At 51.2% G+C, this 23,898-nt stretch overlaps 1 protein-coding gene across 1 annotated transcript in view; it reads right to left on the bottom strand.

Moving 5' to 3' along the window:
• Positions 1-21,686, bottom strand: part of si:ch73-335l21.1 (insulin receptor substrate 1-B) — a 31,326-nt gene extending 9,640 nt beyond the window's left edge. The window contains exons 1-8 of the mRNA XM_063202486.1: positions 21,335-21,686; positions 17,970-18,274; positions 16,319-16,504; positions 15,002-15,291; positions 13,185-14,014; positions 11,413-13,115; positions 11,235-11,349; positions 11,067-11,183 (exon numbers count right to left, since the gene is read on the bottom strand). Coding sequence (XP_063058556.1) covers positions 11,067-11,183; positions 11,235-11,349; positions 11,413-13,115; positions 13,185-14,014; positions 15,002-15,291; positions 16,319-16,504; positions 17,970-18,274; positions 21,335-21,686 — 3,898 coding nt within the window. The remainder of the gene's footprint in view (positions 1-11,066; positions 11,184-11,234; positions 11,350-11,412; positions 13,116-13,184; positions 14,015-15,001; positions 15,292-16,318; positions 16,505-17,969; positions 18,275-21,334) is intronic.
• Positions 21,687-23,898: the final 2,212 nt, after the last annotated feature.

The following is a 23,898-nucleotide window of genomic DNA, read 5'->3' as shown; positions in this document are numbered from 1 at the left end:
TGGTAGCAACCTTAATTGCATTCAATTCTCTGCCACTCTGCTCACTCTCTCCCTACTCTGCCTAACGAGCTCCACCTGGCTCCGCCCTGCTCTGCTCTTGTTACCTGGCCAGCTGCACTGCATTTCCCACTCACCATCCTCACCTTGCCTCACTCTGTTCTAATTACTCTGCCAGCTGCACTGCATTTCCCACTCACCTCTCCCAGTATATCAAGCCCTGTTTTTCAGCCAAGCCCTGTCAGATCGTCTTCAAACCCGGACCAGTAACCTGCCTGTCTACGCTCTGACTCCTGTCTGATTCCGATCCTCTTGACTGCCTCCCTGTTCTACTGCCCCGACTATCCCGACCTGCCTTCTGGACCTCGACTACTCTCTGATCTTCAGCCCCTCCGGTAACTCGATTCTGCCTTCTGTCTCTCACCACGATTATTGCCTAGCCCTGGTCTGTACTTCTGCCTGCCATTCATATTGCTGTTGTGTGTGTGTGTTCCCCCAGTTCTCCGACCACCAGATGAGCGAGCCTAGACGCTTCACCACCCTCAGCCCGACACGCCGCTCGATCACTGGGGGACACACACACTAGGCACTTTGGACTGGAAACCCCCGGACACTTGGTGAGCCCCAGGTAACCCACAGGACCCTGCAAAACCCCAGAGCCCCAAGCACCCCTGGAACCCCTGACACCCCTGGCACTCCTAGCACCCCTGGAACCGGCACCTCCAAAGACCTCAAGATTCACTCACTCCTCTTCCCCCCTGAACCCTTCAATAAACAACTCTGAATTTGAACTTGCGCTCTTGGGTCGTCTTCTGTCCCTGACAGAACGATCTGACCATCATGGACCCAGCGCACTCCCTGACCACGATGGAAGAAGAGCCAGAGATGACTGCCCTACAGCGATTGGAACGCTCTGAGGGAGACATAAATCGGATGGCTGGCGACATCGCTTCCCTTCTCCAGCTAGGCAACCAACAACAACAGCAATTCAACCAGCAGCAACAACAGATCCAGCAGCAACAGCAACAGCTTCAGCAGCAGCAGCAACAGTTTCAGCTACAACAGCAACAGTTCCAACTGCAGCAACAACAGCTAGCCCAAGCCCTGCTACTACTCTCAAACCCGGCTACTCCACCTGCACCCCTCCCTGGTCCTTCTGTTCCTGTACCACCGACACTCCTTCATCCCTCCGCTGGAGGTCCCAATGCTGCAGGCCCGGCAGTGCTGCCACCAGATCCCCACACTCCTGAACCAAAGATTGGGAACCCGGAACGTTTTGATGGCAACCAGAAGCAAGTAAGACCATTCTTGAGCAGCTGCCGAATCCAGTTTGCACTACAGCCCAGGACTTTCTCAACAGAGGGAGCCAAGGTGGGGTATGTCATCACACATCTCACCGGTCGAGCTCGGTTGTGGGGAACGGCGGAATTCGACCGGCAAACCCCAGCCTGTGCCTCCTTCAGTGCCTTTGAGGAGGAGATGTTAAAGGTCTTTGACCTAGGCTCGCCAACAGCCGAAGCGTCACAAGCTCTGCTCACCATCCGTCAGGGCAATCGGACAGTGGCAGACTTCTCCATTGACTTTCGTACCCTGGCCAGTCAAAGCTCGTTTAACCCAGAGGCACTGGTGCAAGCCTTCCTCCATAGCCTGGCGGACTATATCAAAGACGCGCTTGTTTCCCATGACCCGCCCTCAACGCTTGATGCCGCCATTGACCTTGCCGTCCGCATTGACCGCCGTATACAGACCCGGGGGAGGGAGAAGGGCCGTCTCAGTCAACCTGCCATCCGCACTCAGGTCGATACCGCCTCTGTCCAGCCCCTGCCTGTCAAGTCCCAAAGCCAACTCAATCAGCCTGAGCCCATGGAGATTGGCCGTGCCTCTCTGACTCCCGAGGAGCGTCGGCGCCGTCTAAGCTCCAACCTTTGCCTCTACTGTGGTGGTGAAAATCACAGTGTCGCCACTTGTCCGGGAAAAGCCGCAGCTCACCAGGTGTAGGGGAGATCCGGGTGAGCTCAACAACTCTTCAGTCTCCCTCCATCCGAAAAACCCTGCTTCATCTCCGCCTTCAGCTTTCTGACAAGACTCATACATTGGCCGCCCTTGTGGATTCCGGAGCCGAAGCAAACATCATGGACCCTGAGCTTGCACGGCAACTGGGCGTGAACCATCATCAACTGACACAACCCATTCCTGCACGAGCCCTGGATGGGCATCATCTTGGCACTGTCACTCATATCTCCACCCCTGTGACAATCCTGCTGTCAGGAAACCACCAGGAGTCTATCCAGTTTCACCTCCTACACTCACCTGGCCAACCACTCATTCTTGGATACCCGTGGCTCCGTCAGCACAACCCCCACATCGACTGGGAGACAGGAACAGTCCGTGAGTGGGGAAGGAGTTGTCACCAGACCTGTTTAAGGGGGGCCACCCTGCCCGTTCACCGGGAAAGACCTAGCGCTTCCCCCGACATATCCAATGTTCCGGCCTGTTACCACAGCCTGAAAGAGGTGTTCAACAAATCCAAGGCGACATCTCTACCCCCACACAGACCCTATGACTGCGCGATTGATCTCCTGCCTGGCACAGCACCTCCCAAGGGTCGTCTGTATTCACTGTCAGCCCCGGAAAGAAAGGCCATGGAGGACTACATTAATGACTCTCTTGCCGCCGGGATAATTAGACCGTCATCTTCCCCCGCAGGAGCGGGATTCTTCTTTGTCGGCAAGAAGGACGGTTCTCTTCGTCCATGCATAGATTACCGGGGTCTGAACGACATCACGGTTAAGAATCGCTACCCACTGCCCTTACTTTCGTCTGCCTTCGAACTGCTGCAGGGAGCCACTGTATTCACAAAGCTGGACCTTCGCAATGCCTACCATCTGGTGCGGATGAGGGAGGGAGACGAATGGAAGACAGCGTTCAACACACCAACCGGCCACTATGAATATCTCGTCATGCCCTTCGGCCTCACCAATGCCCCAGCAGTTTTTCAAGCCCTAGTGAATGATATCCTCAGGGACATGCTAAATACGTTCGTATTTGTGTACCTTGACGATATTTTAATATTCTCAAAGACTCTGTCAGAACACACGCACCACGTCCAGTTGGTCCTGCGCCGCCTGCTGGAGAACTCTCTTTTCGTGAAGGCAGAGAAGTGCGAGTTCCATGCCAAAACCGTTTCATTCCTGGGGTATGTGGTGACCGAGGGCAGCATTCAGATGGATCTCACGAAGGTGTCGGCTGTCACTTCCTGGCCAGTTCCTGAGTCTCGGAAAAAGTTGCAACAGTTCCTGGGCTTTGCCAACTTTTATAGGAGATTCATCAGAAACTATAGCACAGTGGCTGCACCCCTCACTGCGCTAACCAGCACTAAACAACCGTACCAATGGACATCAGCTGCTGATAAGGCCTTCAATATCCTCAAGACATGTTTCACTTCTGCTCCCATCCTCCAGATGCCAGATGCAGCAAGGCAGTTTGTGGTGGAGGTAGATGCTTCGGACGTGGGAGTGGGTGCAGTGCTTTCTCAAAGAGCAGCTGAGGATGGCAAGATGCACCCCTGTGCCTTCTACTCCCGTCGGCTAACCCCTGCCGAATGCAACTACGACATTGGGAACCGCGAGCTGTTGGCTGTCAAGCTCGCCCTTGAAGAATGGCGGCACTGGTTAGAGGGGTCAAAGGAACCATTCGTAGTGTGGACAGACCACAAAAACCTGGAGTATATCCAAACAGCCAGGAGGCTGAACTCCCGTCAACAGCGGTGGTCTCTGTTCTTTACGCGCTTCAATTTCACGCTCTCCTACCGCCCGGGATCTCGCAACATCAAACCTGATGCTCTTTCCCGGATGTTTCAGAAGGACGAGACCACCGCCATGACAGCCCCCATTCTTCCCAGCCACTTTGTCGTAGCGGCCCTCACCTGGGAGATCGAGAAGCAGGTCATGGAGGCTCTTCGGGACCAGCCAGGCCCAAGCACCAGCGCCCCCAACCGTCTGTTTGTTCCAGCAAATCTCAGGTCACCTGTGATTCAGTGGGGGCACGAATCCCGTCTGGCCTGTCATCCCGGCATCACTCGCACCCTTCATCTGGTCCGCCAGCGGTTCTGGTGGCGGCGAATGAGACGGGATGTCCGAGAATTCATCCGAGCTTGTCCCACTTGTAACCGAAACAAGACCCCCAACCAGCCTCCTGCTGGGTTGCTGCAACCCCTACTCATACCCAAGAGGCCCTGGTCCCACGTTTCACTGGACTTTGTTACGGGCCTTCCGCCCTCTGACGGACACACAGTCATCCTTACCATTGTTGACCGCTTTAGTAAGATGACCCACTTCGTGCCCCTTCCCAAACTACCCTCTGCTAAGGAGACCGCCCAGGTGGTCCTGGAACATGTGTTTCGTATCCATGGCCTACCCCAGGATATAGTGTCAGACCGGGGCCCGCAATTCTCAGCAACCTTTTGGAAGGAGTTCTGTCATCTCCTTGGGGCCACCGCCAGCCTATCGTCTGGATTCCACCCGCAGTCAAACGGCCAGACTGAACGCATGAACCAGGAGCTGGAGAAGGCACTGAGGTGTGTGGCCTCCCAAAATCCCCGGGCCTGGGCTCAACACCTGCTCTGGGTGGAATATGCCCATAATTCACTCACCAGTTCCTCCACCGGGCTCTCCCCCTTTCAGTGTGTCTACGGGTATCAACCTCCACTGTTTGCCAGCCAGGAAGCGGATGCCACCTGTCCGTCTGCTCTTGCGTATGCCCGCCGCTGCCGCCGCACTTGGGCCCAGGCTCGCACTGTGCTCCTGAAGTCTGGAACCAGCTACGCCGTCGGTGCCAACCGACGGAGGACCCCAGCACCTACTTACCGGGTTGGTCAGAAGGTCTGGCTGTCTGCCCGGGATCTGCCGCTGCGGGTTGAATCACGAAAGCTGGCCCCTCGCTTCATTGGTCCTTTTCCTGTGCAGAAAGTCATCAGTCCAACGGCGGTCCGACTTCAGTTGCCCGCTTCCATGCGGGTCCACCCCACCTTCCACGTCTCCAAGGTCAAGCCGGTCCATGAAAGTCCCCTGGTCCCTGCAGCTCCGGCGCCACCTCCTCCGCGCCTCGTAGATGGCGGTCCTGTCTTCACCGTCCGGCGGCTGCTCCGCTCTAGGCGAAGGGGTAGGGGTCTCCAGTACCTCGTTGACTGGGAGGGATATGGTCCAGAGGAGAGGACCTGGATCCCGGCCAGGAGGATAGTGGACCGGACCCTCATCACTGACTTCCACCGACTACATCCTGATCAGCCTGCAATCCGTAGGGGCCGTCCAAGAGGGGTCCCTAGCCGTCCTGCCCGCCCTGCTTCCTGTCCTGTGCCTGACCCTGCTCCTGTCTCAGTGCCTGTCCTGTCTCCCGACCGTGGCCCTCCAGCTCCTTCTGAGGATGAGGATATTCACTCGGACCGCTCGGAGGAGTTCTGACCCGCCGCCTGCTCCCCTCCACCCTCCCGGCATGATGTTATTCTTGGGACTTCTGGGGCCGTCCCTTGGAGGGGGGGTCCTGTCATGAGCACTCTCTCTCTCCCTGGTAGCAACCTTAATTGCATTCAATTCTCTGCCACTCTGCTCACTCTCTCCCTACTCTGCCTAACGAGCTCCACCTGGCTCCGCCCTGCTCTGCTCTTGTTACCTGGCCAGCTGCACTGCATTTCCCACTCACCATCCTCACCTTGCCTCACTCTGTTCTAATTACTCTGCCAGCTGCACTGCATTTCCCCACTAACCTCTCCCAGTATATCAAGCCCTGTTTTTCAGCCAAGCCCTGTCAGATCGTCTTCAAACCCGGACCAGTAACCTGCCTGTCTACGCTCTGACTCCTGTCTGATTCCGATCCTCTTGACTGCCTCCCTGTTCTACTGCCCCGACTATCCCGACCTGCATTCTGGACCTCGACTACTCTCTGATCTTCAGCCCCTCCGGTAACTCGATTCTGCCTTCTGTCTCTCACCACGATTATTGCCTAGCCCTGGTCTGTACTTCTGCCTGCCATTCATATTGCTTTTGTGTGTGTGTTCCCCCAGTTCTCCGACCACCAGATGAGCGAGCCCAGACGCTTCACCACCCTCAGCCCGACACGCCGCTCGATCACTGGGGGACACACACACTAGGCACTTTGGACTGGAAACCCCCGGACACTTGGTGAGCCCCAGGTAACCCACAGGACCCTGCAAAACCCCAGAGCCCCAAGCACCCCTGGAACCCCTGACACCCCTGGCACTCCTAGCACCCCTGGAACCGGCACCTCCAAAGACCTCAAGATTCACTCACTCCTCTTCCCCCCTGAACCCTTCAATAAACAACTCTGAATTTGAACTTGCGCTCTTGGGTCGTCTTCTGTCCCTGACAATTAGATTAGATTAGCTCTTAGCTTTTAGCTCTGCCTGTCAATGGGGCCAGATTAGCTTTTAGTGGGGCACCCACCGACTGACTGCAAATCTTCAAATTACATAAGCCATTATATACAGTCATGGGATTTACCAGTGTGACGTGAAAGTTATAAAGGATTTTAGATTACATACAGTAAATTGGCAAGTATTGTATAAGTACCACATAGGCTGCACTGTGGATACATGCTCAGCAATGTCAGGTTAAAGCATTACATCAAGTGTATTGGGAATTCTGAAAAATCTCTGGTTACGTGGCGGACAAACATGACTAAATCTGATTTCAATTGGATTTCCAGAGAAACTAGAGAGTTTCTAATCAATACAAAGTAATGTCATGTAAAGAAGGTAAGGTTAAATAAATAACCGGAATGAAATCAAATTATCTCTCTGCAGGTAACCACATCAATCGTATCATAATCGTATCATCTCATTCTACAATGTTCCTGCTTTATAATGTTCGATAAGGAAATGTACTAATAACCAGAATGAACTCACATTATTTGTCTGTAGGTAACCATATGGTAAGGTAAGTTAAGTTAAAGGACCACTTCAGTCAATTTCAATATGCTGCTGCACTGCTCACGCTACCCTTGGCTCAGCCCTTTCCGAGATATGAGCTATTCTAATGGGGGCAGCTTTTGTTAACATTTTTTTTTAAATTAACATAGGCCTACATCTAAATATTTTCCCAAAAGGTACCACTGTTTGTTAGTTGTCTGCTGATGTTGCATAACCTTTTGAATGTTTTTGTGAATAAATAAAAATGTTTTTTTTTTTTTAATGTAAACAAGCCACTACATCCATTACAATGACCAGGATCTCGGAAAAGGCTGAAAAAGAAGAAAAAAACTCAGGTACTGACAAGTCCAGGGTAATGTGAGCATTACAACTGCATGTTGTTATCCTTTAAGTAAGGTATGGTAAATACCTTATCCTTTAAGTAAGGTATGGTGAATAACCACTGACATCAAGTTGTCTGTCTGCAGGTTAACACATATAGATCGTTACAGAGGATGTTTTTTTCTCTCTACAACGCTCAATAGCCCACAACTTCAAAAGTAAATGTGAGGAAATAACCAGAACAAAATCCAATCATTTGTCTTCAGGTAACCACATGTATCGTTACAGCAAATGCCTCAGTCTCCACAAAGCTCGATAAACCACACCTTTAAGAGTTAAGGCTGCGGCTGCTGTCCCCGTTCAACCTTCCTCGCGTCTAGACAGGCCCCTCAATATCGCTGGCCAACACGCTGCAGCAGCAGCAGCAGTAAGCAGCAGCAAGCGAGGATGCAACGCTGACTGGCGTTTAGTGTAGTGTGCCAGACATCAGGGAACGAGGCTGCTTTTAAAGCCAGGCGGCCACGCATGCACCTGCCTACCATGAATGCCTGTCATTTCTCAATCTCAGCCTGTCATGTTAGGATTGATTTGCATGTGCTGTGTTGTGCTGTGTGTGTGTATGTGTGTGTGTGTGTGGTTGGGGGGGGGTGCATCTGTGTGTGTGTGTGTGTGTGTGTGTGTGTGTGTGTGTGTGTGTGTGTGTGTGTGTGTGTGTGTCTGTGTGTCTGTGTGTGTCTGTGTGTCTGTGTGTCTGTGTGTGTGTGTGTGTGTGTGTGTGCGTGCGTGTGTGCGTGTACTGGTATATTTGTGTGCCTGCATATGTCAGTTCTACACTTCATATGGTGTGTGTGTGTGTGTGTGTGTGTGTGTGTGTGTGTGTGTGTGTGTGTGTGTGTGTGTGTGTGTGCGTGCGCGCGTGCACGCGCGCGTCTGCTTGGTTGTCGCCGCTCTCTTAACTCAAACCCAAATGCTGCCGCTGTGCTATCAACATGACCCACATACCGCGACAACAGCCAAAGACGGCGTAAACAAACAACGCTGTCAGGTCGGAGTGACGCTGCAATGGCTGCTGAACTGAGGCAGGGTATTAAACTGACTCGCGAAGTGTTGAATTAGCACTGCTTTTTTACTGTGTACTGCACCAGAGTAGAGAACAGCAGGGGTGTCCAACTCAGGCACGGGGGCCAAATCTGGCCTCGCTGGCCTGCGATATAATTTCAAATCCACATACACACACCCATATTGTAGCGTAACAAGACTTGAACATAAAATTGTGTCACAGGAATATGAGCAGGCACAGGCCAATGAAACAGCTCCCAATCAAATGCAACACAATATGTGCAGGCACATTTGAACTACATACTGTATGATGGCAAGAAGTATGTAAAATTGACCTATTATTAAGTGCATGCATGCACAAATTTATCCCTTTTTTTAAGATAAATGACTTTGGCACGTGACTCAGTTCTCAGTCTTGAGTTTGACACCCCTGGAGTATAGAGACTATCACCACATATCTCCTGACCACATATCTCCTGACAGTTAAAAAAAAAAAAACAGTGTTAATTCAACACTAAGACATAATACACCCAAGGGGATGTTAAATCAACTCTATGAGTGCTGATGATTTAACACTGCATTATATATTTTTTTTTACTGTGTACAGTACTGTACTGGAGCCCAATGCCGACATGCATTTCCTCTCCTGAAAAGTGCCAACTCAACAGTCTGGCCTCACCCGGAGGAGAAGGCAGACAGAGCGAGGAGGAGAGGAGAGGAGTAGCATAGGGGCAACAGAGAGAAAGTGATTACACGAGTGGAAATGGAAATGGTGGCTGAGGAGGATGGCCATTTAAAAACAATGCCACGGCCACATAACACATTTCGGGTGTTGGTGACATTCTGTTGGTTGATATGAGGTCAGGACAGACACACACATGGATATGTACGTACAAGCACACATGCACACTCTCTCTCTCTCTCTCTCTCTCTCTCTCTCTCTCTCTCTCTCTCTCTCTCTCTCTCTCTCACACACACACACGCACACGCACACGCACACGCACACACACGCGCGCGGATATGTACACACATACACCCATACACACACACACACACACACACACACACACACACACACACACACACACACACACACACACACACACACACACACACACAGTGCCTTTTAATCCTGTAATTACCCCAGACACATAGGGTGAGTAAAATATACATAAGGCGGCCCGGACACAGTGTGGAATGAGATGCCACAGCAGCAGCCATCCCCTCCACATTAGCCTTGCCAGCAGCAGCAGCATCCAGCTACGACTCTACGCCACTACGCCACTATGACACGATGCCACTACGACACGATGCCACTACGACACGATGCCACTACGCCACTGCTCCCCATCACATGACACTATACACGGTGGTTCTCAAGCTTTTTTTCTGCTGGGAACCCCTTTTTAACCTAAGAATATTTGTACCCCCTTCCCCTGTCCTATTCCAAACGCAAAACACTTTTCGGGCATTAACTAGCTTCATTTTAATTGGAAATTCACAGGAATAGTAAATGTAGGAATTCAGGTAAATTTGGTCACTTTTAATTTTTCGCTTAAATGCAAAAAAGTGGCCCAACTTACCTGAATTCACTATATTTATAATCCATAGAAGTAAATAGTGTTACTAACCCCTTTACAGAATTAGGTTAAATCCTTTCTGTCTGTGACCCAGGGGGCCCCGTCCCCCAGTTTGGGAACGACTGCTCTATACTACAGTATATTCAGCGGCTCATTGAGAGTCAGTGGCTACAACACTATGACACTGCCTGATATCTCATCCTATCACACGATACTGTGCTGAGCGGCTACACTGCATCTAATTCCATCCTATCTCACAGTCTGACAAAATAAACGTAACTGAATGACACATAAATGAACACACAAAATCACACATACTAAACGCTCATGAACAGGCATGTACACACACACACACACACACACACACACACACACACACACACACACACACACACACACACACACACACACACACACACACACACCACATACTGACCTCCAGCAGACAAACCACCCGCACCACCAACCGTCAGTGCTACTATACACACTGTGTCAGCTCGGCACAGCCACGACACTCCGCCTCTTGGCCTTTAACGAGTTCTGACACACACACACACACACACACACACACACACACACACACACACACACACACACACACACACACACACACACACACACACAGACCTATCCTATCGCTGGCCAGGCCAGAAGAACTAGGCCATTTTACTACGGCCGACTGTGGTGGTGGTGGCGGCGGAGGAAGATAAGGAAGAGAAGGCTTGAAACCACACAGCCCAGGCCCCAAAAATAACAGCGGAAGCAAAAGGCTTCACTCATTCATGAGTTCAGGCATCTTTCCTACATCACTCCGAAGGCCTTTTTTTTTTCTCTTCTCTCTCTCTCTCTCTCTCTCTCTCTCTTCGCAATCTTGGACTTGAGTGTGATAGCCCCAGTTATAACAGACAATGACAGTACAGTACAGTGCAGCTTCCTTATGCCGTAAACGCTCAACATTTCGCTCCACATTTCTACATTTCTACATTTTCACTTGGGAAAAAAAAACATTACAATCCTTCTGATGTGTCGGAGAAAACATTTTCTGTAAATGCATACCAAACCATATAAATCACAAGCTGGAAGTAAATAAAAAAATAATAAAAAAAATGAAAATACCTAAAACTTGGATTTATAATCTGGTAAAAAAAGAACACTTTTTGTCTTACCTTTGCAATCGTTCCTGTTGTTCTGGTGCGCTCTGAGCTCCTCAGACTTGTAGAAGTCAATGCTGGCGTACGTGTTGATGGAGGACCCTGTGCCACCAGCCCCCACCCCCACCGAGCCTCCCCCCAGCACTCCCACGGGGCCAAACAGAGGGTGGTGAGGGGCCACACTGGACCCATCCAGCCCTGCCTGGGGCGCCTCCTTAGAGGCCAGGTCCAGATCGATGTAGTTCAGCCCCTGCTCCAGAGGGTCCGATGACGACGGAGCTCCGGCCGCGTTGGGGGGCTGTGAGGGGGGTTGAGGGACGGTGGACACCCCGGTGCTGACACACTGTGGCGGGCCGGCGACGCTCACGGTCTGTCCTGTGCTGCTGCTGCTGCTCCATGGGGAAGGCTCCAGCCCCACACGGTGAGGCGTGGAGGAGGACGACACCACCTGGGTGCCCTCGTAGTAGAGCGGGGACGGGGAGGCCGAGGCCAGTGCCGGGGGAGGGATGAAGGTTTCGGAGCGGTGCCGCCGCCTGGTGAGCGGATCGGCCCTGACCAGCCTGGAGGTGCTGCCCCTGTCTGGGCTGGAGTAGGGCTTAGCGGTAGGCTCGTCCTGGGCGGTCATGGAGGACGACGATGACTGTGCGCTGTGTGTTTGCGACGGGTTGGCACACTGTGGCGCCACCGAGGGGTCCACAAACACCATCTCCGAGTATTCCGTGAACGAGGCGGCCGGGATGTCGGCGGGAACCAGGGCCAGCGTGCCGGCTTTCCGCCGACCCGACGACGTCGTCGTCTCGGCCTCCTGTCCCGTCTGCGGAACGTTGCCACGCTCCTCCCTGCTCTTGGCGGCCAGCGGAGCGTGACCCGGGGAGAAGGTGGAGAGCGTGGTGTGGTGACGCGGCGAGAGAGGGGACGGCGCGTTCCCCAAGTCCATGTTGACGTATTCGGAGGAGCCGGCGGAGGCCAGCGGGGCAGAGAAGCTGCGCGGGAGGTTGTCACCGCTGCTGGGGCAGGGGGGAGGCCTGTGCAAGGGCCTTGGGGGCCCCGAAGCCACCGACAACCCCGACGAGTCTATCCTTCCCCCGCCCCGCTGACCTCTCCCTCTCCCCCCTCTACCGATGACGCACTCCTCTCCGTAGGCTATGCTCACGTACTCCCCGGGACTCTGACCCACTGCGGGTAGAAGGTTCTCTCGCACCCGGGGCAGGGTGTTGGCTTTGGACATGTCTACGAAGAAGCCGGAGTGCCGGCCTTTCCTCTGCTGCTGTTGCTGCTGTGCGTGGGCTTGTTTCTGCCGCTGGTGCTGGTGATGGTGGTGGTGCGCTGATAAGTCCTTGCCCCGTGCTCCCCCCACCGAGAACCCACCCACACTGCCACCCCCTACTCTCCCCATCCGCCCACCACCTCCTCCGGGCATGGACAGGGACATGGGCCGGTCCTCCAAGCTCTCACTGCTGGCCGAGCTGGAGGAGAAGGAGGAGGAGGAGAGGGAGAGCTGGCCACCCCCAGGGTGGCCCACGTTTCCCGGGTCCTCTTGCCCGCCAGCGTAGCCCCTCCTCCCGCCTCTCCTACCAGCGGTGCCAGCACCACCACCACCACCACCACCCACCTCGGCTCTCTTGCCCTGCCCTAGGTCGTCCTCGAAGCGTGCGGAGAGCGCCGAGGTGTGTTTGTAGGAGCGCGGGAGCGAGAAGTACGAGTACACCATCTTGGGCTGCTGCTGCGCGGAGGATGAGGACGCCTGCTGCTGGTGCCCGTGGTGGTGGTCGGCGTGCGTGGAGGACGGTGGCGTGCTGCAGGCCGAGCGGGCGCTGATGGGCGACATGTTCATGTAGTCGCTGCCCGCCCGGCTCTCCACGCTGCCGCGGCTGCCCCACAGCGCGCCGCTGCTGCCCGCCAGCCCGTGGTGGCCGTGGTGGTGGCCGTGCAGGTCCGGCGAGCCGCTGCTGTTGGGCGACATCATCATCATGTAGCCGGCCTCGGAGCCGCTGGGCAGCCGGCCGTGCTGCGGAGGGGACACGCTGCTGTTGGGCGTCATGGCCATGTATTCGTCCGTTCCCCCTCCGTCGCCGCGGCCGACGCTACCACTGCCGCCGCCGCCGACACCACCACCACCACCGTCAGTGCCACCCTTGGAGCTGCCGTCGGCCATGGGGATGGAGAGCGAGAGTGAGACGGAGGTGGTGGCTGTTACGCCAGGCAGCATGGACATGTAGCCGCTGTCCAGGGACGTCTCGCCCTCCCTCGCCGTGGTGGTGGTGGAGTCCACTTTCTGGGACGGTAGAGAGTTATCGCTACCGCTGCCATGCCCTGTGTGGCCGGTGCCACCACTATGCCCTCCCCCGCCTCCTCCTCCTGAGGACCCGCGTCTGGACGTGAACGACTCCCGGCTGACGCTGCGTGACATGACAGCATAGTCCTCGTCCTCGTCCTCCTCGTCTTCCCTGCGTCCCCCCTGCGGCACGAGGCGTTCCTGGGTGGCGGTGGACGGTAGGGACGCCCGCTTGCTGAGCAGCCTCCGCTCTGCCTTGCACTCCCGGCTGGAGGAGCGGCGCAGCATCCTGCGACCATGGGAGCGATGGTGATGGTGGTGGGAGTGGTGGTGGTGATGATGGGAGTGCGAGCCGCCTGCAGCGTCCCTGTTGCCCATGACGATGTAGCTGGAGGAGCCTCCCTGGAGCCCCAGGCCCACCATGGACATGGCCGGCGGGCCCGAGCCCAGCAGGGAGTGCTCCCCGGGGCTGGAGCCGTACTCGTCCGAGGAGCCGTAGTCGCTGGGCGAGCCTGACATGGAGACGCGGTGCTGGGGCACGCGGGCGTAGGCGGAGATGGGCATGCTGGGCATGGGCACCGTGCCGAAGCCGCAGCCGCCGGCTACCGTGATCAGGCCACACTCGGAGCCGTGGCCCGAGCTGGAGGAGAGGCTGGGTGCCGGAGAGGGCGCGGGGTTGGGTGTGTACCTGGAGAAATAGAGAGGGTTTTATTTGATTTATTTTACAATTATTTTTACATTACATTTGTCTGTCAACCCTCAATTAAAGTCTATGTGTGCTTGACAATGTGTTGGCAATGCATGTAGTGTATTGTCAATTTCCTATTGAATCTGCGTTTTAGAGAAGATTGAAATCATCTTTCATGAGTTTGTACTGTGTTCACCATTCTTTTGGGTGTGTATTACACAGTTGTGCTAAATAACCTTATGTTCATTAGTTCACTATCTGAAATTCGGATTAACATGAATGCATACATCTTCGTTCTCACTGGAGAGCGGACTTCTCGTCATCGTGCGGCTCTTGCAGGAGAACGGCTGTCCACACGGTGGACCGATCATCAAAGTGCTTCACGGAATCCGCACGGACCACTACACTCGAGATGCTGCGATAGATTAGGCAGCGTAATGGACGAGATCGCTGACCGTGGTGCTGAAGCACGGCCATGGCCGAGAAATGTCTATGCACTACGCAGTTAATATTGTCAAGCTCGGGAATACAGGGCACCACTGAGAGCTCGGGCAGTATCTGCGCCCACAGATATGTGCGCGGTCTGAGCGGACACCCCCGGCAGATGATCGGAGAGCAATGGAGCAAGGTGAACTGGGGAGGAAACTAGGGCAAGACGTCTGACAAATCGATCGAGCAGCGGCGGAGGGGAGGCGAACGGGGAGGTGGTGGATGTGAGTGCAAAAACAAATTTCTAACTGGAGACAGGTGAGCAGAGAATAAATGCTGCATAGTTAATTAAGGGGCGTTCCAAATTTCAGTGCACTGAAGTTCCACCGAATGACGGCTGAGCAGAGAATGAGATGCAAGTGGTTATATAGGCATGCCAAATTTCAATACGCTTCTCCCGAAATTTCATTTTTAACAAAGCATGCATTTTGTGTGTTCACAAAATAAGTGCACGCATATTTTTATTGACTCCTTTGGGCTTATAGGCTATAGTAGTACCTGGCCAGGCTGAGGGTGATCTTGGCCGGGGTGGGCGCGCGTGTGGGCTTGGGCCTCAGGGTGGGCGTGGTGGAGCAGGAGGATCCGTTGAGGCTGGGGCTGGTGCTGGGGGCCGTGCTCCGGGCCATGCTGGAGCCTGTGCTGTCGTCCGTGCGCGCCCCGATGCTGGCCGTCCTGGAGCGGGAGAAGCCGTGCCGGGGGGTGGGGGAGGTGTTGGTGCTGCCCAGTCCGCCGCCACCACCACCTGCCCCACCAGGCGTCTCGGTGCGGGCACGCCTGGAGAAGCCCACCTATGACGGGGGGAGGACAGGTTGGGGTGGTGATTAGACACATACGGGCGATTAGAAGTGACGTGATTACATTGTTAGATATGGTTAGATACAGGTTTACAGATTACTCAGGTGAGCAGACAACTGACTACATTTTTATGTGATTTTCATGTGCTCTCGGAAGTAGATATTATTCAGTCTCGGCAGCAGTTATGATCCAGTGGAAAATACCACAAGGGGGGTGTTCATGTGTCCCTCCCATGTCAGCGTTTGGTATTTGCCCTAATTCCCAGAGCACATGAATGGACCATTAGTCACACGGATAATTAGATTCAGGTAATCGACTGTATGGCTGCCTTTTCTGGCCGGCACAGGTGAACCAAGTAATTACAGTGTTAAGCACGATTAGGCAAGTGATTAGTTAGGTGAATAGACATCACCGATGATTAGAAAGGTGATTACATGGGTAGGCACAGGTCATTAGAAACAGGTGATGAAACGGGTGATTGCAACACAGGTCGTGATGGTGCACTTTGCCATTACAATGCATTCTGGTTAGATTTTTTGTAGTGTGCATGCGTGCTGTCACGAATGCGCCCCTGGTTAAGCAAGGGTGACTAGATAGGTGATTGAACAGCTGATTATTCGTTTGAGTAGACAGAGCAGGTGATGATATGATTGGGCATGGACGGGGAGGTCGGGATGGAGTAACCCACCTGTGAGGGGGACAGGTTAGGTGGGTGAATAGACACAGGTGAATGGACAAGAGGGACTAGATTAGCAGTCACCAAATGGCGGCCCATGGACCAGATATGGCCTGGGCATGACAAACATTTGGCCCACCAAGAGGTTAGAAGAAATGAAAACATGGGCTACCGTATATGTGTGCTGTCTAAGGCCATACAGTCAGGCCATTTGTTTGGCCCTGAGCCTTATTTGCGCTACATAGTTTGGTCCTTGGGGGGAAATAACTGGAGACCACTGGACAGGTTTAACAGGTAAGAGTTCAATAGTTTTGAGCATATATGGGGAAGTGTGGAGGACCCACCTGTGAGGGTGGCAGGTTGGGGTGGTGGCGGCGCGAGGGCACGCTGATGGGGTTGGAGGCGGTGCCCCCGCCTGCGGAGGCCCCTACGGACTGGGTCTTGGTGCGCTGGCGGAACTCCTCGCTCAGGGCCTTCATGGCCTCCAGCAGGGTCTCGTGCATGTTCTGGGCCACCACCGAGTCCTCCACCTGCGACACAGTAAACACCAGACTATTCAAGAAAGTGCAACACACACACCAGAAGAAAAGAGGTGCTGGTGACCTGATGCAAGACTCTGGATAAAGAGAGAAGTGCCACACACTCCCGAGTTGTAGCTCGATAGCCTACCAGCTTACATGATGTTTTTAATTCCAAATTAATAATTCAGAATTAAATAGTTCTGTATAGTGTACAATGTGTTTTCATTTAATTTTAAATTATGAAGTGTTTACATGATGTTTGCAAAGGGGAATTAAGTTAATTAAATGTACCCAGAGTTGGCGGATGTATGATAATTAATGTATTTGTACGATAATTCTGTCAACTGTATGATCAAAAACACACACACACAGAGGGACTAATCATCATTGGGGCCTGGACTGCCTGAGATGCCAGAGCTGGCCCAGTACCGGTAACCCTCTTGGAAGGTGTGTGTGTGTGTGTGTGTGTGTGTGTGTGTGTGTGTGTGTGTGTGTGTGTGTGTGTGTGTGTGTGTGTGTGTGTGTGTGTGTGTGTGTGTGTGTGGACTGTTCAATCACTGCACTATGGAACTCTTAACCACTGGATATGCTTCTTTTTCTGTTTATGACAAGCAAAGACTGTGAGATGCCGGAGCTGGCCCAGTACCGGGAAACCTCTTGGTGTGTGTGTGTGTGTCTCTGTGTGCGTGCGTGTGGATTGTCCAATACACTTTACTTGTACTAGACTGTGATGTTGTGAGGAATCTTCACCCCTATCATACTCTGTACACTGCCTGCTTTATGATAATTTAACCCATTGTCTTCATGCACCTTACCAGGATCTATGTTCTACCTTGATTACCTTGAAATACGTCTTATTCTCTTACGTCTACATCACAATACTACATCATAGATAGATGTATCTGACAACACTCATTTCTGGTCATGTTAATCTTGTCTACCTCAACTCACAGAGTAGGTATTTTGCCCATTTTTCTACCCCAACTCACTTTTTCCTTCATCTATAGTGTTTCTCAACAGGGACTCTTCTGTCCCCCAGGAGGCATTACGGAGCCCTTGGGGGGCATTGAGAAGGATACAGCTGATGTGGGGGGCTGCTTAGTTGCCATTGGGGGGCACTAGTCCTTTTTATTTTTTTTAATACTAAGGGGGGCGTTGGAAAGCTTATGATAAGTCCAAGGGGGTGTTGAGAGGCTTATGATGAGGTCAAAGGGGCATTTGTTCAAAAAAAGGTTGAGAACCAATGCTCTTAAGTAAATATGTGACAATTATCGTCAATAAAAAGGATATGATTTGTCAAATGAAATAGCATATGAAACCCCCCAAAAGCAGGGTTTCATTAGCAGACACACACACACACACACACACACAGACACACAGACGCACACACACACACACACACACACACACACACAGACACACACACACACACACACTATAAAGCACTGTGTGTATATATAGGGGAAACCCTGACCTGCATCCAGAACTCTCCGGGCCCCGTCATGGCCGAGCGGCCCACCTCGATGAAGAAAAAGTTCTCAGAGTGGCCGCAGCGTCGCACGTTCATCAGCTGCAGCACCACGGCCGCCACGTCCGAGTTGAGCTTGACGAAGTTCACCGTCTTGTCGGTCAGGCAGAGGCGGTAGATGCCCACCAGGTTCCTGGCCTGGCCCAGGCCTTTAGGCCACACCTTCACCTGCCACACCTCCTTGAAGGCCGGCCCTGGGGAGGGAAGACTGCTGCAGTCGCCCCCGCTCCCACTGTCATCCGGTGTTTTACCTAGGGAGGGGGACAACGGACACAATGGGGTTTTTTGGGCCTTGTTTCCCCTGTATTAAGAAAAGGGAGTTTTAGAATAGTCTGGAAAGCAGAAGGAGAGAAAGATGTGGAAGGACTGGAACCTGCGTCCCCATGAGCAATGGTGTCCGTATATATAGTTTTTTAAGTATGTATTTGGGATTTCAGATCTTCATTACTCGCATCCAATCACAGTTCTATAAAGTAGAAATAGATGTCCTCTTATAGATTATTACATCATTACTTTACTTATAGAATTATAACCCTTGTATGATATTACAGAGTTGAAATATGTCATCATACCACTAGTGTTGTAATTACATCTGTAAGAGTACTTCTACTTTATACAACTTTATACAACTCTGCATCCAATGCAGTAATTATATCCTTCATGTCGAGTATCTGGGATACTATAGTTTTACCCCGACTGTCGCAGCTGCCATGTCCACTGCTGCAGATATTTCAATTTGAAAAGTCTATGTGAAATAGTGCAATCGCACATTTTGTGTTCTAGTGCTTTACTAAAACCCTAAACAGATTAGATTTTGGAGGCCAAGCCTTTCAAGATGGCCAACTTTTTGAACAGGTGCACAGATTTGCACCAGATCTTGTGTGCTAATGCTCCCCTATTGGTACAAGAACTAATTAAAAGAATTTGGAGGCCAGCTCGTTCAAAATGGCGGATTTTCGATATGGCAAACTCTTTGTGTGATAACTTTTGAACAGCTAAATGGATTTGCACCAAATCTTGTGTACTTACAAGACGTAGTAGTACATGAACTGATTACATTCTGGATGTGACATGGTCAACATAGCAGTAGCTTTGTGTAACGGAGGCTAACTAGCAGAGTTGGCATGGAACGTTGGTAAAACTCCCTCCGATAGCCTCACACAGTGTAGATGCCGTGAGACTAGTCTCTTGGTCCAGCAGTATCGTACTGTGTCTCCCATTGCCGGACCGTTGTAGTTGACGAGGTCGCACGTTTGATCCCCGAGGGGGGTGAACAGGTGCAAGATGACCTCCGTCACAGTGGTGCCGTGACCCGTATTGGGAGTGAGGTTTAAGGGGCAGAGTGTAACGAAGGCTAACTAGAGTTGGCGTGGAACGTTGGTAAGCCTCCTTCCGATAGCCTTCATACAGTGTAGATGCCGTTGGGCCGGGAGACTAGTCTCTTGGCCCAGCGGTATCGTACTGTGTCTCCCATTGCCAGACCGTTGTAGTTGACGAGGTCGCACGTTCAATCCCCGAGGGGGGTGAACAGGTGCAAGATGACCTCCGTCACATTTGTATACTAATCCTAGGTCTGTTACGTTTTGGGGATATATTGAACCTCTGGCGGTCGGAGGTGACTGCATACGTAGGCCTTGTGTAAAATATACATATTGTCTTTTATGAAAGCATGCCCTCATGGGCAGCTATCCCTGGTAGAGAACAGGTGTGTTAGTGCAGTAGTGTGCCACACCACACCCAGACTGATGCAAAATGGTTTTAGGTATCAACAATTAAAAACTTCAAACTTTAAAAAGACTTAAACGTTCAACTTAATATGATTTTAAAGAAGTTTTTTCTCTTTTGAGTTTTAAGCAGGTCTACTACTTCTGTAATGGTGACAATACTGGATGGATGGTTACAAGAAGGGCAGGCACAAAATAGTCTAGGAGGCTGGATGGTTACAACATTATTGTTGCATGGTAATAAAGGGTGAACGTGGGCTGCATATCCAACATGTAGGCCAATGAGTGTGTTGACAGCGCAGAATGAAACGTGTGTGTTGGGTATGTATGCACTTGATCGTCTGAACATCTTTATGCCTCTCGTCCTCTCACTCCTTATAGTGCCAATGACTGGCTGCTATGCTTAGCAAACAGGCAGGTGTGCGGTTGGTCCTCCAGCTCTTAGTGTGTGTGTGTGTGTGTGTGTGTGTGTGTGTGTGTGTGTGTGTGTGTGTGTGTGTGTGTGTGTTATACATAAGAAAATGTCAGTTCCGTTTGCAAATATGAAGCCACAAATCATATAGGCCTACAAAACGAAAAATAGCAAATAAATGGACAATTTGTCATTAATATCTTACAGCGTTGTAAGAGAATCAATGTGGCGCATTCTGAAAGAGAAAACGCAGGTCTTCACAAACAAGATTCCTAATGCTCACAAAATCGCAGTAAAGCCAAATACTACAGCCGAGATTCCCTTTAACGTTAGGTGAAAAGGCCACGCGCACACTAGCAAGAGCTGGAGCAAGCCCTGCGGAAGAGACGGCACGGTTGTGCTCTCCCTCTAATTAGCAGAGAGAGGGAGAGAAAGCGTGGTATTTGCACAGAAACGGCACATATGCTACAGTCAGTGGTCATCTTGCAGGGCGGGGGGACGCCAGTCATCCTAAAGTAAACGGCATCCAGGCAGCTGGAGACCCGCTCGCCAATGAAAACACGCGGTCGCTGCAGCAGCGCTATAGCACAGAAATGTAGGTTACACGCGCAACACGCACAAATGTGTGGAAAAACAAAAACAGAGTGCCGTGTGCCGCTGCTGATGCTGCCGATGCTGCTGCTGCTGCAGACAGGCGCTGCACAATGCGCCACCCACGATAACAAGACGCGCGTAGTAATGTGCTATTTCACAGCCACTATCAAACCCGCAAATGCACCCATGAATGTATGGAAAATAAGGAGCAAATGCACCATTTCCACTCTACGGCGCCTGGGTGTGATTCCGTTCAGCCTCGCATTCTACATGTCTTGAGCTGGCTCTGCAGCCTCGCTCATGCTGCAACGCTTCATGCCATGTTACTATGGAGTAGTACAGGGGCTACGCTACATGAAGCAATATGTGCATTAATCACCGCCACTGTATTCGGGCAGTGATATTATCTTTGACAAGTACAGCATTGCGATCATGCATATCGATGAATAATGCACCATCATGATTAGACGACATGGATTGAGGTGGATGTTTTTTCCCCTTTGCCTGACAGAGCCAAGTAACCACGTCACTCAAACGCACGGGGAGAAGGGAGTAAATAATCGCAATGACGGTCTGCTTACTTCTGCACTGTAGGTCCAACATGGCCTGGTACCACTCGTTCTGGACCTCCTCGCTGTCTGCTGCAATGGCAAAGCTCTCTCCACGCGTGTAGAGCACTATCATGTGCTTGTTTTTGGAATCCGCCCGTTTGTTGATGTTGAAGCAAGACTCCAGGTTGACCATTTTTTTCGGAACGGGCGACTTGCTACGGAATTTCTTCTCGTTCTCGTAGTACTCCAGGCGGGCAGGGCCGAGGTCCGAAGCCGCGCGCAGAACGAAAAATCGCCGGTGCATAGATTTCTGCTTGCGGAGATAACCGCTTTTCCGGACGTCATCGTAGCATTGCTGTTCCACCAGCGCATGGTTCTCCATAGCTGGCCAGGTTTCTTGTTATTCCTCCTGCGCTTGCGGAAAACGATCACGGCGTGCACTTGATCATGTTCACATCTCGACCTCTTCTCGCTGCCAAAACGCAAAACAAGTGCAGCCCGACGGAAACGAGCTAATTCATTTCAGCATCATTTCTGCAACCGAATATGCCGAATGCCTGCCCGCGTACGCACAAACACAGACACGCACACGCACACACCGCCTTTCCCACACACGTTCTCTGGCGTGTGCACCCCCCCACACACACCTCACCGCCACACACACACACACACACACACACACACACACACACACACACACACACACACACACACACACACACACTTATCTGATCAAGCTGATCACACTCAGCAGACATTAATTTCCACTTGTTATTGCTAGAATATCTCGACTTTATTTTACTTCTTTATTATAGGCTAAGACCGTTACCCGGCGCGCCCCTGCGCGCTTTGCAAAATAAACCGCCATCAGTAGCATGAGAGACGATAGAACCCATGCAATGTGTCTAGAACACCAACAACTGCCAATGTTGCCTTTTTAAATGCTTTGCAAAACGTCAGTTGCATAATTAGCAGAAGCTGTCAGTGTCTCGTCGTGCCTGTACGTTTAACCCGCGTTAAATAAGTCCGGGATGCGTTTTCTTGTCACTGACTGTAATAGCACTGCAAAACACGGCAGGAAGAAATTTGTAATGCTCTGCAGGTAACTGACAGGTAACAGGGCTTGCGTGCGTGTTTGCGTGTGCCTCTGCGCGCGCACCCTTATGCCGACCATTTATTAATTATTAAATGCGGAATCCCCGTATAAAAATTCGTCGACGCCAATACTGGACTCTTTGCGACACCTGTTGGTCATCATAGGCACGCGCGTGACAAATAGCCTATGGTAAAATAATGGTAATAAAAAAATAAAATAAAAAAAACCTGATGAACGAAGTAAACAGAACAAAATAGTAATGTATGCCTAGGCCCTAGGCCTATAGCCTATGTAGGTAGTGGCGGAACAATATTGTACACAGGGCTCTATAGGACCCCTATATGACCTGACAAGATCACAATGGGGCCCCTACCACCAATGCAAGGGTGCCCTGGGCCCAGGGGCAAATGCTCTGCTCGCCCTCCCTGTAGCTCCGGCCCTGTATGTAGGCCTATATAAACAACCATATGACAGGCTATATAAATATAAATATATAAATATATAAATATATATATATATATATAGGCCTATACAAATCAGTCAACGTAGTCTAACTTGCACTAAATTGCATTAGGGACTATATGGTGGTGACATTAAGGTCTGATTACACTATTCTCCTCATTTCATCTCATTTCTAGCAGTAATTTACCTCAGAAAGGACCCCAAATACAGGCAAAAATCAACAAAGTAAAGGGAGCAAAAATGGCTGGAAGTGTGTGTTTTTCCGATCAAGAGAATGTAGGCTAGCAGACATGTTTTGTGCAAATGTCAATATTCAAACAGGCTGAAAATCTGCATACCATTTCAGAAATAGAAGCTCTGGCAGCCATCTTGGTGGGACTAAGTGAAGTAAGCTATACAAGATTCTTTTTTTGTTTTACTAACATGTAATAACAGACGGCATAGAGTAGGCCTATGCAGGCCTATGTTCTACTGGCATCAAATGAAGGAAAGGACGTGATATGATGACCTGATGGTCTGATGAGGATTGTTCTTTTAGAAAAAAACATAGTAAAATAAAAATTTCAAAATTCAAAAATTTCAAAATTGTCAAATCATGTGTTGATCTTGTGATGTTAATATTACCATACTTTAATGTATCACACCAGGCCTATATTTACAAGCCTAGCCCACTCAAATAATGAAATTTTCATCTTGTTTGGGTCCTACCAACATGGCCGCCAGTGATAGCAATTTGCCTAGAGACTCTCTATTTCTGGCTTAATTCAGACCAATGACATCTATGCACACATCAGAGCTGAAGATGTCCATGATTCAAAAACCAACACTCGGTGTGGTTCAAGCAATAGATTTTTCTATGCTTTACCTCTCGATTGCACATTAATGGGAATGATATGGAGCAATATTCAATAAATAATTAAAAAATAAAAAAATAAAAATAAAACGACAAGTGTGTTTCGAAATGTATTCTGTCTTGGGCTAGCCCTACTAGTGTAGGCCCTAGGCTACTTATTTTTATATGGAAAAAAAATCTTAG

Source organism: Engraulis encrasicolus, chromosome 7 (genome assembly GCF_034702125.1).
Source record: "Engraulis encrasicolus isolate BLACKSEA-1 chromosome 7, IST_EnEncr_1.0, whole genome shotgun sequence".
NCBI classification, from domain to species: domain Eukaryota; kingdom Metazoa; phylum Chordata; class Actinopteri; order Clupeiformes; family Engraulidae; genus Engraulis; species Engraulis encrasicolus.
Note: the sequence above shows the minus strand (reverse complement) of the source record. Positions and strands in the feature narration are given on the sequence as shown.